The sequence below is a fragment of the Trichomonas vaginalis genome, chromosome V (genome assembly GCF_026262505.1).
Source record: "Trichomonas vaginalis G3 chromosome V, whole genome shotgun sequence".
Lineage (NCBI taxonomy): Eukaryota > Parabasalia > Trichomonadida > Trichomonadidae > Trichomonas > Trichomonas vaginalis.
This window is the reverse complement of record NC_067207.1, coordinates 4,377,811-4,396,938: the sequence shown is the minus strand read 5'-3', so window position 1 is coordinate 4,396,938 and position 19,128 is coordinate 4,377,811. Positions and strand designations below refer to the sequence as shown.

General features: G+C 33.0%; 7 protein-coding genes and 4 pseudogenes across 11 annotated transcripts, besides 4 other annotated features; 8 read left to right on the top strand and 3 right to left on the bottom strand.

The window, feature by feature from the left end:
• Positions 1–4,226: 4,226 nt before the first annotated feature.
• TVAGG3_0277330 (uncharacterized protein) lies at positions 4,227–4,558 on the bottom strand (the record flags this gene model as incomplete). Its single annotated transcript, XM_051228751.1, has 1 exon — positions 4,227–4,558. A coding segment is annotated over one exon (332 nt), but the record flags the coding sequence as incomplete, so codon positions are not given.
• A 1,571-nt stretch (positions 4,559–6,129) lies between these two features.
• Positions 6,130–6,166: a mobile genetic element.
• Positions 6,130–6,166: a terminal%2Cinverted (terminal inverted repeat of Banshee-A3 transposon ID:TVAGG3_0277320).
• Positions 6,167–7,162: 996 nt separating this feature from the next.
• Positions 7,163–7,255: a terminal%2Cinverted (terminal inverted repeat of Maverick-3 transposon ID:TVAGG3_0277100).
• Positions 7,163–19,128: part of a mobile genetic element that runs on past the window's edge.
• Positions 8,287–8,617, top strand: TVAGG3_0277310 (protein of unknown function, DUF4106 family; the record flags this gene model as incomplete). Its single annotated transcript, XM_051228750.1, has 1 exon — positions 8,287–8,617. A coding segment is annotated over one exon (331 nt), but the record flags the coding sequence as incomplete, so codon positions are not given.
• On the top strand, positions 8,990–10,191 carry TVAGG3_0277300 (annotated as a pseudogene). The gene has a single exon. A coding segment is annotated over exon 1 (1,202 nt).
• Positions 10,603–11,468, top strand: TVAGG3_0277290 (annotated as a pseudogene). Its single transcript has one exon. A coding segment is annotated over exon 1 (866 nt).
• TVAGG3_0277280 (protein of unknown function, DUF4106 family) lies at positions 12,726–13,136 on the top strand (the record flags this gene model as incomplete). The annotated part of the gene is made up of 1 exon (XM_051228749.1): positions 12,726–13,136. The coding sequence occupies one exon, from the start codon at positions 12,726–12,728 to the stop codon at positions 13,134–13,136; it is 411 nt and encodes a 136-aa protein (XP_051098479.1).
• Positions 14,564–14,857, top strand: TVAGG3_0277270 (uncharacterized protein; the record flags this gene model as incomplete). Its single annotated transcript, XM_051228748.1, has 1 exon — positions 14,564–14,857. The coding sequence occupies one exon, from the start codon at positions 14,564–14,566 to the stop codon at positions 14,855–14,857; it is 294 nt and encodes a 97-aa protein (XP_051098478.1).
• Positions 14,890–15,464, top strand: TVAGG3_0277260 (uncharacterized protein; the record flags this gene model as incomplete). The annotated part of the gene is made up of 1 exon (XM_051228747.1): positions 14,890–15,464. A coding segment is annotated over one exon (575 nt), but the record flags the coding sequence as incomplete, so codon positions are not given.
• TVAGG3_0277250 lies at positions 16,192–16,580 on the top strand (annotated as a pseudogene). Its single transcript has one exon. A coding segment is annotated over exon 1 (389 nt).
• On the bottom strand, positions 16,596–17,056 carry TVAGG3_0277240 (annotated as a pseudogene). The gene has a single exon. A coding segment is annotated over exon 1 (461 nt).
• On the top strand, positions 17,273–17,968 carry TVAGG3_0277230 (protein of unknown function, DUF4106 family; the record flags this gene model as incomplete). Its single annotated transcript, XM_051228746.1, has 1 exon — positions 17,273–17,968. One exon carries the CDS (start codon positions 17,273–17,275, stop codon positions 17,966–17,968), a length of 696 nt encoding a protein of 231 aa, XP_051098476.1.
• Positions 18,326–18,850, bottom strand: TVAGG3_0277220 (organellar and viral DNA polymerase type B; the record flags this gene model as incomplete). Its single annotated transcript, XM_051228745.1, has 1 exon — positions 18,326–18,850. A coding segment is annotated over one exon (525 nt), but the record flags the coding sequence as incomplete, so codon positions are not given.

The following is a 19,128-nucleotide window of genomic DNA, read 5'->3' as shown; positions in this document are numbered from 1 at the left end:
AAATTTACGTTAAATGACACAAAATTAAAATTACCAAAAATAATAGATCTTCAATATTAGTTAATAATATCAATGGCATAATTAAGAACGTGTAAGGTCTTACTTTGAATACCTTTCTTAATTTTGTGAAGTTATCAATTTTGTCCCATAAATAAAAATTGAAGTAACATATTAGAAGATCACAAACACATTTCTTATTCTCAATTTTGAAAAGGTACTCGAAATTTATGAAAGTATTTTTAAAAATTGTGAATTTATATTTTTCTTCAGTAATAAAAAATATATGTAATAGTCCCAATTTTAATTTTTTGAAATTCACAAAAAATGACATTTGATCAAAATTCTGATTATAAATTTATAAAAATCGGTCAAGTTAAAGATAATGGGTTGGATTATGTATGCATCTTCATCGACTTCCATGAAATGGTTGCATTTTCATTTCCAAAAATATTGATATCTCATTAATTTCATTTTCTTTTAGTTTAAAATCTGAATAATAACCACCTTTATGGAACCACTCTATTTAGAAGAATGCACAATAGCATATTGCGTTATAGCATAATCCTTTCCCGATATGTTTCAGCATTGACAATTCCATGATTTCTCAGGGTTCAGAAAGCATAAATTTGTTATCTACCCAGGTAATTTAAAGTTCGTTTATTGCAAGTATATTTCCATACATACTAGGTGTATGTTTACCTATTTCATGAACAATTCCTTATTATAATGCATGTTTCTCGCTAGATTCTATATTTTGCGAAGTGTTTTAATTATTGGAATGTTTGAGTGCTTCTATCTCGCCATTTCAAATGCCAAAATGAAATTTTCCCATTGAAATATGTACTCATATTGACATATATTTATGATGAGTATATTTGCAATGCATTAAAATAGATATATATCTCCGTGAAAAAGGAAAATTTAAAGCCCAATGATTGCTTGAAATCGAAGTCATGATTCAATCGATCATCATCAGATTAATGATATCTCGTCATTAGATCATATGAAATGGTAAAAACATTAATAACTGACTTCTGGATCAACAAAAATGGTCAGAAAAATAGCTATAAAAAAGTGATTTCAATAAAAAGTTCATGAATTAGAAATGATTTGATCAAGGGTAATGCGTGTCAAATATTACCAGAAGCAATAAATATACATAGATCAAATATAAACCATCAATAAATAAAATCGATGCTTTATTTTTCAAAGAAATTATGTTTCAGTTCACTTTTATCGAAGAATGCTGTTCATCATTCTGATATCGACAACGTATATCATTTGTATACTATTTTCATTGAAATTCATGAAAAAAGCACAAAATACTCGAGAATGATAATAATTTGACTAAAACAGCCCAATTTTCTGAAATCATCAATATATTACATTAGTCTATTTTAAGTGTTGGTGTGATTATCCATGATTACAATAATAAATTAAGAATTTCATTGTCAGAAGATTCTAGCTAATATTATTGATTCCTTAATTACGTACTCAAATTTCTGATATTGGTATCCCAATGGCTAACAACTCGCATCTTAGTGAGTCAATCTGATTTCTCCATAAGTTTAAGGTTTTAATTTAAAAAAAAGGTAGTGGGGCTTCCAGGCGCGTTGCGCCCTCTAGCCCGAAGATGTTTAGTATAAATGAAGTTTTTATTCGGAGGGCTTCCAGGCGCGTTGCGCCCTCTAACCCCGAAGATGTTTAGTATAAATGAAGTTTATATTCGGAGGGCTTCCAGGCGCGTTGCGCCCTCTAGCCCTGAAGATGTTTAGTATAAATGAAGTTTATATTCGGAGGGCTTCCAGGCGCGTTGCGCCCTCTAGCCCTGAAGATGTTTAGTATAAATGAAGTTTATATTCGGAGGGCTTCCAGGCGCGTTGCGCCCTCTAGCCCCGAAGATGTTTAGTATAAATGAAGTTTATATTCGGAGGGCTTCCAGGCGCGTTGCGCCCTCTAGCCCCGAAGATGTTTAGTATAAATGAAGTTTTTATTCGGAAAATTGTTAGTCTTCTGGGTAGAAAACATTATATAATGTGTCACTTTTCACAAATTAGATATGTTTTCATGTTTTGTCACTTTTCTATCACTTTTCAGGTAAAAACATTTTTATTATTATATATAAATGAATTTTACAAAACCACCGTTACCGTTCTTTGGAAATAAGAGTAGATGTAAAGATATTATATTGAGAGAACTTAAGAAACTACCGAATGGTCTAACATTTGTAGATTTGTTCGGTGGAAGTTTCTATATATCCCATTTATGTCATACCGTATTTCCTGACTCAAAGATTATATGCAATGACTTCGACAACTATATGGACCGTCTCAAACATATTCCAGACACAAACAATATATTGAAAGAGTTAAAAGAAAAGATACCTATAGGTAAGATGGAACGTATACCATTAGATAAGAAAAATATTGTGAGAGAGGTTTTGAAAAAAGCAGAATATATAGACTGGGATAGTATATCTGCTAGACTATTATATAGTGGTTCTATAAGAGTTCATGACATTGAAACACTTATGTCAAAAGTTTTATATCTTAACTATACAAATGTTTTCAAAGAGGACATAGAAAAATATATTGAGGGTATAGAGTTTGTGAGATGTCATTGGACAGAGTTGTATGAAAAATATAAAGACAAGGAAAATGTTTTCTTTATAGTGGACCCGCCGTTCTATAACACATGGGATTTTCAATACCAAGTAGACTGGACTTTGAGAGACTCTTTAGAAACTTTAGACGTTATACATAACCATCCATGCTTTTACTTTACATCCGATAAAAGTGGTTTAGAAAGTGTCATGAAATGGCTAGAAGATATAAACGACTATGAGTTTAGATATGACAAGATAGAATATGAGAGAGGTCCTATAAACCGGAGAAAGTGTCACAATAAAGAAATTTTATTAGTAAGTAAATGTGGTTTGAAATCGGATTGTTAGTTTTAGGTTTTTTCCATTGTGTCATTTATTTATTTGACGTGGTAGAAAAGTACAGAGAATATGAAGATGAACCAATGCCTGCAAATGTTCAGTATATGTACTCGTAAGAGATATTTTTATCTAATATTAAATGGACGCACAGAACTTAGCGAATGCACAGCAACCTGGACAACCAAACTCAGAGAATATTCCAAATGAAGTTAGAATACAAACTGCAATGGCAAACTATGGTCAAGTGCCAACAGATGTACAAATGCAAACTGCCATGTCAAATGACGCTGCGTTAGGTTTGCCACCATGGTATGCAAATATGAGATGGAAAGAGTTTTATACAAACCCTGAAGTGGGATATAAACAACTTTATGCAGATGACGCGAACACAGGAGTTGACCCAGAATATGTTTTCTACCAGAGGAGAAACAGAATGTATGAGCTCCAGTTAAAGAATGCTATGGAACTCAACAGGAAACGTAAAAGACTTGGCGGACATTAGATTTTTACTACTAGTAAAATGGGTTTCTTCAGTAGTATTGGAAACTTCTTCAGAAGAGTTGGAAGAGATATATGGAATGGAATAAAATCTGTCGGAAAAGGAATTTGGAACGGAGTCAAAAATATTGGTAAAAGAGTAGGTCAGTTCGTTGGTATTATACCTAAAGACCCTGAACCAGAAGAACAAGCTCCTGTTATACAACAGCCTGAACCTGCACCACAGTCTAGTTGGCAACCAAATCCAACACCTCAACCGTATTAAAAAATTATATTTTTACCGTTCGATAGTAGTTGTATATGAAACTAAGTTCTAAGTAAAACGCATGGTATAATGGAATTATTCTTTTTCTTCCATCTGTAGTAAACCATACTTGAAAGTCTGAAATACTTCCACTTGGTGGTTCGTATAACTTTGTAGGTTTTTCGTAAAAGTCATTTGCCAAGCATAAAAAAGAGTTTTGGGCGCCAGAAAATGAAGCATGAACAATAATAGCATCTTGGTCGAAAATATTTTCATATGTTCCATTAGGGTTTTCGACTTCATAATAGTCCGGGTGTACTGGATATGCTGCAGGCTGATTTAACATCCTCATAAATCTATACCATGCCAAGTTGTTATATTTTAGAAATATAAACGTTTTCTCCAAGGTCTTCTATTTTATTGATTTTAACAGTTGCATTTTTCCTGTCATAAATAATATCGAGATGATATTCTCCTTCGTCAATGTTATACTGGTTTGCATATTCGATATAGATATCGTTTATTTTTTCTTGAAAAGCTTGAAGAGTTGTTTCTAAATTTATAAGCAAACTAACTTGTAAAAGTTTTCCCTGTTCAAATTTCTCATACATACGTTTTTCTTTGTTATAGTATCGAACTTCAAAACCGACCGTAAATGGGAAACCATGTATGGCTTCTGAAATGAACTTCATTCTACGAAAGCCAATAGCTTTTGTGACGGATGGGTCTCTTAACCATCTTAATGGGTAGTCAAAACGATAGCCTTCATGCTTTACGGTATCTGTCTCAAACTTTTGACCGACATTAGTAAAAAGTTCATCTAATGGTTTAGTTGTAGCAACTCTAGAATTTTCTTTTTCTATTGGAAGCATATTTTATCTATAATAAAAATGTCGAAAGATATTGCTTCCATAAGAGAAATACAACACAACCGACAACTCATTATGCAAGCTCTAAATAAGAACACAACAAACTTTTCAAACTATTCTAAGATATCTGAGTCATTGAAAGAAGGAAACTTAAAACTGACATTAAACCCTTTAACAGATGAGTTTCTATTTCAAGACAAGAAGAACAATACTGTCTGTATAAATCCAACAAAAGGAACTTTAAACGAGAAACCTATAAATGAACTTCTTTTGAAAGCAGATGTTGACAACAAAGCTGACAAAGAATATGTAGACGATGCAATAGCAAAAGAAGAAGAAAGAGCTAACAATGCTTATGCAACAAAAGAACATACTCATCCTGAACTAGCAGACAAAACATATGTTGACAATAAAATGTCAAGTGAAGTGACAAGAGCTGAAAACGAATATTCTAAAAAGACTCATATACATTATATTAACCAAATACCAAGTCTTAAGGAAACATTAGAGACAAAAGCAGATAAGACTCATATGTTGCATGCTAAGTTCGGTCAACGATAGAAATTGAGTGGAAATTAATCGTCGAGGAAGTACGATTATGTAAAGTAAAAAAATGTTGTGGGATTTTTAATATTATATATTATTTTATAATAAAATTTTTTGAGTCATTTTAAGAAGCACATATAATTTTTTGAATTTAAAAATTAAAGTAGTGTCAAACGAATTTATCACTTAATTTAATACTCAGATTTCTTAAAATTAATGAAAAAAAGGTTTTCTGAGAACTTTTGAGAATGGTTTTCAAATTCCATTATTGAAAATATATAGGTATTGTATGAAATTCAAACTCTATATTTATTAAAATTCTAAATTTTTAATAAAATAACTTTTCAGAGGAATATGATTTTGAATGGTTGATTAATAAGTATAAAAATGTCTACGATTTTAAGGAGGGAATTGTTCCTTATGAGGTATACATCATAACTATATACCTCATAAGGAACAATTCCCTCTTGATAGCTGGGAAACTTTCTCTGAATAACTTATCATTTGGAGAAAGTTCCCCAGCTATCTATTAGGAACTAAAGGCTATGAGGCACTAATATATAATCAGTGCCTCATAGCCTTTAGTTTCCTATTAAAAACGAGAAAACTTGTTCGAAATGATAAACAATTTCGAACAAGTTTTCTCGTTTTAAGGAGGGAATTGTTCCTTATGAGGTATACATCATAACTATATACCTCATAAGGAACAATTCACTCTTGATATCCTGGATATTTTTGAATATATTTTTTTAATTAAAGTTCTCAAAAGTATTATCAAAAGTGATTTTTAAAAAATATCTCCAATTAATTAACTAATTAAAAGTATTATATTTTTAAAATTAAATAGTTTTTCAATTTTTTTGAAGGAATTGAGATACTTCCCACGACAATAAAATTGAGAGGTTTACATTATGACTGATCTTAGCATGCAACACATACACATTCTATATCTGATATTACAAACTTACAAGAAACCTTAAACAGGAAAAGTGACGTTGGACATACACATACCATTGCAAATATTACTGTAATAAACAGAAATTCATCAAAAGTGACAGCTCTCAATTTTTTGACATTTGTAAATTCTAAATTGAATGAGAAAAATGAAATAATACTAAGCATAATACAATATTCTAGATTTAATTATAATTAGGAAAAAGTTAGTTTTGAGAGTACTTTTCATAGGCATATAGAATGAAATCTTCTGAAAAAATAATATCACATAAACTCATATTATTTTCTAATATATAACTATTTTATATAAAAATCAAATTCAATGATCTTAAAAGCGAAGGATAAACCTCAAAATTTACGAATATAATGAGTGGGAATATAATGCTTATCTATCATAAAACCATATGAAATATTAATTTTTGCTTTACGCCTAATTTTTGACGACAATTAGCAAAAAATGTTAAATGTTAACACTCAGTCCATTTGAATATGAAAAATAAAATTGACTTTGATTAAATGTTTTTTATTTATCATGCAATTCTTCTTGCGACCAAAGATTTGAATAAAATTTCAAAAAATAAGATAGCTTAAAAAATAATATACGGTAGTGTTTACTAATAGATGAATAGTATATAAATTCTATTAAAATGGATTTGATCCAAAAAAATATAAAACCAAAAATAATTGTTATAATTTAAATGAAGAAGTCATTTAAAACGATTTTATTTATGATCAAATTTTATATATTTTTTTGGATCAAATCCATTTTAATAGAATCTATATACTATTCATCTATTAGTAAACACTACCGTATATTATTTTTTAAGCTATCTTATTTTTGAACTTTTATTCAAATCTTTGGTCGCAAGAAGAATTGCATGATAAATAAAAACATTTAATCAAAGTCAATTTTATTTTTCATATTCAAATGGACTGAGTGTTAACATTTAACATTTTTTGCTAATTGTCGTCAAAAATTAGGCGTAAAGCAAAAATTAATATTTCATATGGTTTTATGATAGATAAGCATTATATTCCCACTCATTATATTCGTAAATTTTGAGGTTTATCCTTCGCTTTTAAGATCATTGAATTTGATTTTTATATAAAATAAAAAAAAAAAAAAAAAAAAAAGGAAGTGGGGCTTCCAGGCACTTCGTGCCTTCTAGCCCTGAAGATGTTTAGTATAAATGAAGTCTTAGAGGACAAACATGACTATGAGTTTTGATATGACAAGATAGAATATGAGAGAGGTCCTATAAACCGGAGAAAGTGTTATATAAACATCTGTCATATTACTCAGAATATTATACAGAATTCAATAAAAATATATTTTAGGTGAAGAGGTGAGATTTCACCTGTTTTTTCACCTCATTTTTCACCTCTTGAATTTTCATGAATTTCATCGTAAAGACTTTGTCAAGATTTCATCGTAAAGACTTTGTCAAGATTTCATCGTAAAGACTTTGTCAAAACTTCATCGTAAAGACTTTGTCAAAACTTCATCGTAAAGACTTTGTCAAAACTTCATCGTAAAGACTTTGTCAAGATTTCTTCGTAAAGACTTTGTCAAGATTTCTTCGTAAAGACTTTGTCAAAACTTCATCGTAATGAGCGTAAATCAGACAAAAATATATTTTAGGGTAGAAGGGTATATCTACCCGTTTTCTACCCTCTTTTCTACCCCATATGTACTTACTGAAAAAGTATGGTTCCATCTGTCATTTTACTCAGAATTTTACACCAAAAATAATGTTTAGGTGAAGAGGTGAGATTTCACCTGTTTTTTCACCTAATTTTTCACCCTCTTGAATTTTCATGAAATTTACACCAAAAATATACTACTAGGGTCATTTACGAAGAAATCTCAACAAAGTCTTTACGAAGAAATCTTGACAAAGTCTTTACGAAGAAATCTCAACAAAGTCTTTACGAAGAAATCTCAACAAAAACATAGACAAGAAAGTTCATGAGAAATTAGATGAAGAAGTCTTAACAAAGTCTTTACGAAGAAATTCATGAAAATTCAAGAGGTGAGAAATGAGGTGAAAAAAGAGGTGAAATCTCACCTCTTCACCTAAAATATATTTTTGGGTCATTTACGAAGAAATCTCAACAAAGTCTTTACGAAGAAATCTCAACAAAGTCTTTACGAAGAAATCTCAACAAAGTCTTTACGAAGAAGTGTCATATAAACATCTGTCAAAAGCCGCTTTTTAACTTCACTTAAAATGCCACGTAAGCTACGTAAGAATATACGTAAGAGGAAGGGAGCATTGAAACATCCAAAAGTAAAACTGACACCACAACAACAGTTGCAACAACAAATGCTGAATGACCCCACTATGTTGCAACAAATGTCAAGCAATCCTATGCTTTTAAACCGAGTTGTTGGTGCACAGAGTGGAGGTTTAAGAGCGGCACTTTTAGCGAAAATGGCAGGCTATGGTGGAGCTGCAGACGGAACAGCCTATAACCCTCAAAGTCAAATGAATTTGAGTTCACTCAAAAATCAAATAACAGATGTCAAAAAGTCAAACATAGACATACAGAAGCAAATAAGTGAAAACGAAAAGAAACTAGAAATATGACAGACACACAAAGAAACTCAATGAGTTAAACGTAGAGAAAAAGAAGAAAGAAGAACAACTGAAAGAACTAAGTACAGAGGAATATGCGAAAAAAGTGTCAGAAAAGCAGCAGAAGTAGCAAAAATGGAACAAGATGTCATAAATTTGAAAAACCATACTACTCAATATAAAATACTGAAAGATGAAGAGATAAAACAAAAAGCCCTGAAGACATATATGGATAGCGATGAGTATAAAAAAGAAGTTGAAGCAAATGTAAAGGCAGAAAAACTTTTACAGTTGCAAAACCAAAACCGTACAGTATGAAAACTTAGCACAAGAAAGTAAAAATAACGACGCAGCCATGCAAAAGGCAATGAAAAGCGCAGAATATATAAAAGCTAACAATGACTGGTTAGATGCCCAAGCCAACGCTAAAGCAGCCCAACTCATAGGGTCAATAAGGACAAAAATACAAGCGGATGAAGATAGTTCAAATGAAGCTTTAACAAATGCTGACTTTAAGAACGCTTTCGAAGCTCTTCATAGTAAGGTGAAACAAGTGAACGACTTCTCATCTGGAAAGAAACTGAAGTCTGAAGGTTTCGACAACGAGTTAAGAGAAGTAGCACAAAATATGACGAAAATAACAGATGCAGCAACAAGACAGGCAGTTCAAAGTGCCTATGACGCCGTTAGAGCAACTGTTGTGAAAAGTCAAGAAAAAGAGTTACAACAGACCAAAACAGACCTAGTAAATGCTTTCTTAAAAACGAAAAGTCAGGTAGGACATTACGCTGCAGATGGAACATATGTGCCAGCTGGTGGAACTTATATACCACCAAACCCTCCAAGAGAAGCACCTGCACCAGGACTACCTAGAACATTTACATCGTCACATGGACACAGACACAGGCATGCACCAAAACCAACACAACAACCAACAGTTCAAAATCCAACACAACAACCACCTCCACAACCAGCACCAAACCCAACACAACAACCAACAGTTCAAAATCCAGCACAACAACAACACAAACAGAGCAAGGACATAAAAGAAGTAGAGAACAAGGAAACCAAGAATTCTTAAAAATGCTTAAAGAAGAGTGTGGTTTCCCAGATAGTATTGACTTTAGTGACAGATATAAAGAAGCTATTGGAAAGTTCAAGGATGGAAATACTGACCCGAACCTATTTAGCTTTATGGCTCAGCACCAAAACGGATATAATCTCAAACCTGGAAAATACAAGCTCGCTAAGGGATATGATTTAATAGCATATCATCCAAATGACATGAACGAATTTACTCCGAGATATTTGATGTCAGAGCTAAATGACAATTCAACTTTCGTCATGAAACGCGTAAAAAATAGAGACGGAACGAAAGAACAAAAGCTTATGAATGCGGATGACGTAGATAGGGAAATTGTTGAAAACGGTCTCGGAATATATGAAATGCCAGCAGATGAGGTACAAGAAACTCCACAGGAAGAAGTTCAGATACAACCAGACATGGAAGAAATAGTTCAGCAACAACAGCTAGAAGAGCCTGAAGGAAACGAACAAGTCACTCCTTTGGAAACTAACTTCACAGAACTAGATGAAGATTTGGAACAGCCGAAAAATCTTGACCCTCAACAAGAGCATGAGGTGAATATGGAATCTTTCCAAGAGTCTAAGAAAGATTCGGCTGACATAGTAGAAGAATATCGAAAAATGTTTGCCGACATACAAAAGACTCCAACACCAGATGAAAATATTCAGCATAGAATGAAAGTACTGAAAGAAAATGTACACAAATACAACAACCCTTTTTACTTACGAGCATTTAACGTTCAATCTTCGGATGAACTCGGTGAAAATAAAAGGTTAAATTTCAAGAAAACATATAGAAATGAAACATTGTTTAAAGTTCATTCAGAACCTAACCAAGATGGAAACAAACCTACTTTTGTTTCTGCAGACGATGGAACTACAATGAGATGGGGTCATAAAGCTAACCCGGATAGGTGGTTCATAAACTTACAACCACAATTCCAAGAAGTTGTAGACGCAATGGAAGTCAATGGTGAACCAGATATAGCTGGTATTTTAAGCGCGGCTTTAATGCCATTGAAAGATATGAAACATGCAGATATTTTGGACCAGTATGAAATGAACATGGCTGATGGAAATATAACACCTGACGTTCTAGAACATTTATCTCAAAGAACTACACAGAACCATAGAGATGGTATATTTGGTGAAGAGTTTAGAAAGAAAGTTAGGGAGGGAGAAGGAAGAGAACCTATTGTACATGACCTTGCAAACGAAAGTTTACAAAATGTCATAAAAACTTACTTTGCAGACAATGAACCGAGAAGGGATGAATATTTAAGAAAACTCAAATGGACAGTACCAAATGAAATGTTAGTATTGAAAAACATGTTCCTTGACAAAATAAAACCAACTACAGAAATAAACGACGCAAGACTGAAAGATTGGGTAGAAGCTTTCCCATTCACAAAAGATATAGTTGGTAACATGGAAAGAAAACCAGAATGGCTACAAAAACATATATTTGGAAACGAGCATATTCCATATGGACAGGCACTGTTTGAAGAGCTTGAACCGGAAACTCAGGAAAGAGTCATGCAAACAATACGCGAAGACTCAAATACAACTATGACAAACTCTTTCTAGGATATAGGTTACCTGAGATGGGCGACCAGAGCCAAAAGGCAAAAAGGACATGGGAAATTTGCAACATACTAGATGAACATAATGCAAAGATGCAACAACTTCAAGCAGAGGGCAATGAAGGAAAAAGAAGAGTTAAAAACTCAGTCAGGAAGAAAGTAAAGCTTGGTCCACGTGGGTTTATTATGACATATAAATCCAACTATTCTATATTTTTACTCATATGAAATGTACGCCGCTCAGAATATAACGCCAACAGTTTTGGATGCCATGAATGGAAATGTTCCGAATGGTAATAACGAATGCGACAATGCCATTAGAAGGTCAGAAATAGTTCCTGGAACTTACGAATATACAACTGCTGTTTCTTATGGAAATGTAGGTGAGTTTGGAGAAGGTTCTTCCAACAGTAGATATTGCTTGCGACAGGTTTCATATAATTTCTATTGACAACTCTTTCTTATACGTGGAACAAGACATTGAAATAAAACCTTCTGCCAAGTTGTCTGACAAGAAAGGTTGCAATGGAATTTTCTATGTCGGATACCAATATGCTCCAGAAGTTTTCATGGGATATAAGATATATTCTAACTCTGACTTAGTTCAAACAGTAACATGGGCAAACTATGAATGGTTCGCTTTGAGAAACTCAGTACAACCACAAGCTAGAGAACAAACAGACCAGTATGCAACTATTGAGAAATAAGAAGACTTGACCCTAACGTTCCAGGAGTTTATGTTAACCTTTCTGGACAAACTGCAGCAGCAGTAACCAAAGTAAAACTGAAACTTAGAGTTCCTTTGTCATCTTTCCTCATCTTCAGGTTTTTAAGATACTTGCCAAACTGGGCAGGAAAAATTTCTATCGAACTTACTCCAAGCAAAAATAACTTAGTCATTGCACCAACACAAGACCCATTCACTCTTACAGACGTAAAGGGAACAAATCAAACGTCATTCGCCGACTTTTGCAAAGACAAAGTTGACTTAGACTTTGGTTTTCAAACCTCAACACTGAAGTAAACTATTATTTCAATGCTGCTGGAACTGCTTGGGACCCAGTTAAGTTCACATGCGAAAAGTTTGAATGCAAGAGAATAGAAAGCAGACTTGCAGTCTATATGTTGGACCCAGATATTTCAAATGCTTTAGCTGCCAAATATATTGCAGTTCCACTTATGTTCCCTATACACCAAATATCTGTCAAAGACTTTGCAGGTGAAGTTGGAAACCAAAGTGCTGACCCAGGTGCAAGAACAGATATTGCTTTAACAACTGCAATGAAACATGCAGATACTATGTTTGTACTGTTCAGACGAACTATAAATGACTATTCTTGTTTCTACAACCCCGGTATTAAATATCATATAAACATAGATGGCAAATATTATCCAAGAGAAGAATATTCTACAGTTGAAGATATGAGGTCATACAACTTGACATTAGATGCTATGAACTTTAACAACAACTTCACAACAACCATTAACCCTGAAATGCAAAGTTCTATTATGCCATATGTGAAAGTATGGACTCATACAGGAGCTCAAAACACTCAATATACAAATGGAGACCGTTCAAACTTTTGGCTTGGCATTCCATTTGCTGACTCAGAAGACTTTATGGGTGGTATTTCAACTGTTGGTACAGTTCAAATACAATATACTGGTGACAGAGACGGTCCAAATGAATTGAAAGCAAAGAAGTTTACAAAACCAATAGCACTTTTCACGGAAGATGCTCTTTTGAAAATTCGTTCGATGAAACCTGCTGGGGCTCCTCAGATTGGTATAACGACAGCTTCCATCGAGCAGATTTTGGCAGCAGGTCAGTAAGTTGTTCTTGAACTGACTTCTCTCCGTCAAATATTGACAGTACGCCAGTTTTGATATAATATTGTATTATAAACTTTCCTTTAGAAATATCGGTCAGTTTTGTTGCTATATTTTTGTCTGCTTCAAGAACTTTCACCATCTCGGTTATACCAACTTTCTTTGCTTTATGAAAATATTTTGGTTCAGCAAAGACTGCTATTCTATAACATTTTCCATTGTTTGTATAAAGAACTATTCTGTCAATGAACTTGTATTGTTTGTGTGTGTAAACTTTGTTTTGCTTCAATTCGAAGAGATACTCAAATACGTCCATCTTTTATTCTAAGTAAAATGTCATTTCCGAAAAATAGAAGCGTAAGTGTTTTCAAAAGGTTTAATGGCGATGGCAGATGTGAAGTTAAATTCACCAACTCAAACAAACAGTCAAAGTGTTGTTGTCAATGTCAAAGAAAGAGATGTTGAAGTGGGGAAACCATACGAAGACGAAGATGGTATAACAATAGTTCCTGTAAAAGAACCAACATACCCTGAAGTTAGCAGAGACTTAAGTTCTGTTGCAGATATTCGAAATGACTACCAACAACTTAAAGACAAACTTAAAACTCAGGAGAAGATTTGTCAAGCTTTAGGTATAATGTTAAACTTGGTCGAACACAACCCTGTAAAAGTGAACTCATATGTCATTGCACCTCATGAAGTTTTGAAAGAACTATTGAAACTTTTGACAGAGGCAGACGATATAAACATCAAAGAAATAGAACCCGACATTGCTTGCTGTGGTGTTTCATATAATGTCATTGACAAGATATACGTTATGAAAGGAGGTGAAACCTTGAACTTAAAATATAGTTTCCCAGACGTCATAAAAATATTTGACGACCACAACATTTCATTAAAATTTAGTTGCTAAGTAAATGGCAGAAGACATAGTGGTTTATACTATTACGACTAAAAACCCCGAGTCATATAATTCTATAACAACAAACTTACAAAGTCCTCAAGGACGATATTGTAAACTGACCTTAAACACGATGACGACTAAAGCCTGTTTTGCTCTTTTGACACCAGAAGACTTTGTTGTTGTGAATGGTAAAAAATACTTCTTTGAAGATACTTACTCAGATATACCACCAACAGGTTTTGTTGACTTATTTAATACTTTAAGGACGGATGTAACATGTGCTGCAACTAGAGCAGGTTTCATTATGTTTGGATGTCCGACTGAGTTTAGTATAAACGATATGAGCTATAATACAAAACTTATATCTGGTTTTTACTACCAACAGTTTCCTATAAGAGGAAAAGGTGTCATACAAGGTTTGTCTGTTCCATTGACTTTAAGTACACCTATTTTATATATTGTTTCAAACTTAGGTTCAAAGTGCTATTCGAATGTCGACAGAAACTACTATGACCAAAAGATACTCATGCGTATAAACAACACTTTCTCTGCTGGTTTGCCTATTGTTCATTCGAATGCAGAGTTTTCAGCTTTAGTAAACTCAAACACTTTAGCAAACATAAACTTAACCTTAGTTGACGCAAACTTTGTTCCTGTAAAACTTTTATGTCCTATGTATTTGTCAATGACGGCAGAAAGTTTCGAATTGGAAGATGCAACTGGTGAAAGTATTGTACTACAAGAACAACTTCAACAACAAATAGCTCAAGAACAACAAATGCAACAAATGGAACAAATGCAACAACAAAGTCAAGAATAAAAAAATATTATTTTTTTTTTATTTTTATAAAAATGTACAGAATAGATGTTTCAGATTTTTATGACTTCCAAGCCTTCAGAAATATGTGTCCATTTAGAGACTATAACAAAGCAGTCGAGAATTTGAAACGTTTAGTCATTTATGTTGACTCTGCCCCAGAATGTTATGTCATGAAAGAATGGGATGTTGTCTTTAACAAACCAAGAGCAACAATAGTTTCAGAACAAGAATGTAGACAGAAACTTAAGAAAATAAAAGTCGTACAAGTTGGCATGAAGATGTTAGATGCTTGGGATATCTTATTGTCAAAGTTAGAAGATTTTTCAGTTCGAGGTATAAAGTTCTATACACCTTCTCCAAACTTCTATTCTATCTTCACTGGATATAAATACGAACAAGTAGAATGGAAAGAAAATATTATAGAAGCTTGGTTAGACCATGTCAAAGAAATTATATGCAATGGAAACGAAAGAGTCTATGAGTATATCTTATGTTGGTTTGCAAACATCTTACAACATCCAAGTGCTAAAAATGAAACTGCTCTCATTATAATTGGAAAACAAGGAACTGGTAAGAACACATTCTTTACAGATATTTTGTGCAAACTGTTAGAGGGCTATTCGAATCCGAATATGACAAACTTAGAAAACATCTGTGGCAAGTTTAACTCCTCAATAGAGAATATGAAACTTATAGTTTGCAATGAACTTCAAAGTATAGATACAACAAAAGTTTTGAACTCAGATGCTTTGAAGAGTCTTATAACAGACAAAGTTGGAGTTGTTGAAAGAAAATATAAAGACCAAAGAGTTTGTGAAAATGTTGCAAACTTCATTATGGTTTCAAACAATTCTGTTCCGATGAAGTTAGAAAGTTCTGACAGAAGATATGTAGTTGTCAGAACGTCAGAAGCTCATATGCAAGATACAGAATATTTTGACGACTTAGCAGAAACTTTGACATCTGACTTTTACAACCACTTGTTCTCATATTTCATGACATTAGATATTTCAAAGTTCAATCCAAGACAAATTCCACATACCGAAGAGAGACAAACATTGTTAGAAGCAAACAAGAGTGTATATGAACTGTTCATAGATGAAACTGACTTTGTGTCATTAGATGAAAGGTCTTTATATGATGAATATAAACAATATTGTCAAGAATATGGTTATATGGCAGCTTCTAAACGAACATTCTTGGCAAATGTCAAAAGTCTTTTAGATGTTCAGAACGGCGTATATACAAAGAAAAATTTTTCTGAGTAAATTTTATAAAAAATATTTTTTTATCCGATAAAAAAGATGACGAAATTCATCTCAGTAAATAAGTACATGACAGAAGTCAAAGATAAGTTAGCTCCATTCGCATATTTGAATGTTTACTTCTACAATTTTGAAAAGTCTACATTTGACAAAATTTGGAACATTGCACCCGTTAAGTTTGCTGTTGTTAGAAAAAGTGGTGCAACTTTTGAAGACTTAGACATAGAAGGTTTGTTAGCAGTCAAAGAAAATTTTGACAGAAAGTTCTCAAAACTCGAAGAAGGCAAAGCATAAAACTTGTTATACCTTATGAACCAAAGAAAGCAGACGACTATGAATATTATGAGTCTAAGATAGTTGAAGTTCAAGGTAAATTGGGTAAAAAGATTTTAGAGTCTAAGCCAGTGTTTGCTCCTAAAGAGGAAGAGAACATTGACATTGACCCAGAAATGTTCTAAAATAAAATTTTATTTTTACATGTCAAATTTCTTTTTCTCTGGAACTGGTTCAGGTTCTTTCTTCTCTTCTACTTTCTTTTTTTCTTTCTTTCTTTTCTCTCTTCTTCTTCTTTTCTGGTGGAGTTATGTCAAATTTCTCAGAACCATATTTATGTAAAAGTTCTTTGTCCTTTAATAGCTCTTCTATTCTGTTTTCTATTTCATCTTCAAGAACAGCGCATGTGCCTTCTTTGCATTCTAAGAACTTTTGTTGGACTTCATCTTTCCAATCGGCGTCATCTCTGTCAACAAGTCTGTCATTGACAAATTTTAAGACTGCTCTTTGTAATGTTTTATGGTTCTTGTCATATTCCCAGAAACAGAACTTTAGAACAAATTCACCTTTCTTGTTTACACTATGTAAGATTTTATGGTCGACAGATGTTTTGCTGTCGAAAAGTTTTGTCTCGAATATAGATAGCGAAATCGCTAGACATTTTCAAAAAGATAAAAATTTTAATTTTTCTAAAAATATGTTAGAAAAAAAGTTTGCTGACATTGACAAGAAATTTGAGAATGTTTTAAACAAGAACAAGAGGAAGTTAGAAAATGCTCAGATAAAACCCATACATGAAAAGTTCTTATTTGCTCAGAATGGTATAACAGGTCTAATCGCACCACCTGGGTCGGGTAAGACTTTCACTTATCTTAAAATGGCTGCACAACAACAAGAACTAGATGAGAAGAACCCATTCTATGAGTTAGTTGTTATTTGTAGTACTTCTGGTCAATTTGACCAAACCGTCAATTCGTTCAAAGATATTATAAAGAAGTCTAAGTTAGTATGTATAAAGGATACTGAGTTGTTAGATTGGATAAAGAAGTACCAAAGAAGAGTTTTGAAGTATAATGCTATAAATGAGTATATAAATTCGAAGTTTAAAGACCCAAATGAGGAAATGCAGAGAATATTAGAGAAGAAACACTTCAGAAACAAACAGAAAGAGATAGAATACATTTCGAAGAAATTGCAATCTTACGATTGGAAAACGTACCCTCATAGATGTCTTCTTATCTTAGATGACTTTGCTTCTCATCCTTTGTTAAAGAACAGAGAACAAGATATGTGTCGAATTCTTAAGAAGCTCAGACACTTTAACATCTCAGTCGTAATATGTGTACAGACAGCAAAGAGTTTAAGTAAGGATGTTAAAAGAATACTTACTGACATTATACTTTTCCCTGGATTGTCCGAAGACGATTTCATGGAACTTATGAAAGAGTCCATGGCAGGTAAGTTTGACAGACATGAACTATGGGAGAAGTACAAAGTCATACAAGACCCTCATACTTCTTTCAGAATTCACATCTACGCGAACAAAGTTCAAATTGTAAAAAGTCAAGCGTAAAAAATAAAGAGTTTTGGCGACCAGGGTTTTTTCATTACTCGCTGTTCTTCACGATTTTCCGAGGGAAGCAAGCATATGAGGAAATTCATGAAATTTCATACGGAATTCAATAAAAATAATGTTTAGGTGAAGAGGTGAGATTTCACCTCTTTTTTCACCTCTTTTTTCACCTCAGTTATTTTATAAGCGTTTCACATGGTAAACGTTATTTTTTAAATTTTGTGAAAACTCAACGGTTTGACACAAGCCCTAAAAATTATTTTACTCAGAATTTTGTTGCTGAATTCAATAAAAATAATGTTTAGGTGAAGAGGTGAGATTTCACCTCTTTTTTCACCTCTTTTTTCACCTCTTTTTTCACAAGCGTTTTACATGAATTGTACGATGTATATTTGAAATCCTAAACAATTTCGTAGCTTCTATTTCTTCTTTTAGTATGTCAAATGTTTTAACGATACCGAAAGTTTCTTTATACTTCTTCTTGACATCAGATAGAAGGAAATCGTCTGCTGTTGGATAGTTTTTGTTCAGAAATTCTAACATGTCCATTTTATTTTCTGCTGGCTTTTCTGCTTCTTTCTTTAAATCTGCATAGTCGTTTCTCATTCTTTCTATCTCTTTGACGGAGTAGTTATATTTCCTCATTGCTGCTTTACATTTTGAACATTGCGGGTTCATTTTTGCATTGTACATTGAAACCTTACCTGCAAGTACGACTAAGGCGTCAATGGTTTTCTTTAAATCTGAAGCAGTTGGTCTTATCTGTTCGTTCCATATTTTACCCCTTCTGTCTTTATCTCTTATCTGCCATACACATTCAGCAACTAACGAAACAAAGTTGTCGTAGGTCTTAAACTCCCCAGATTTATATATGTCAGAGATGTTCTTATATACCATATCGCAGTCTTTGTCCATGACTTTGTGGTTGCAATGAAAACCAAGGAATTCATAATTTACCTTTCGTATGAACTTCTTTATTTCTACCGAGTCAGTTGGTTTCACTTCAATTTCGTCGAATTCAGGAATAGTTAGTTTTTGTTGTTGGATTTCAGGTAGTTTAGGTAGATGGTCAATAATATCCTGCATTTCATAAAGATACTGTTCATTTTCTTCATCTTTCGCACTACAGTCTAAATTACTTGTTAACAGTTCTTGCTTTA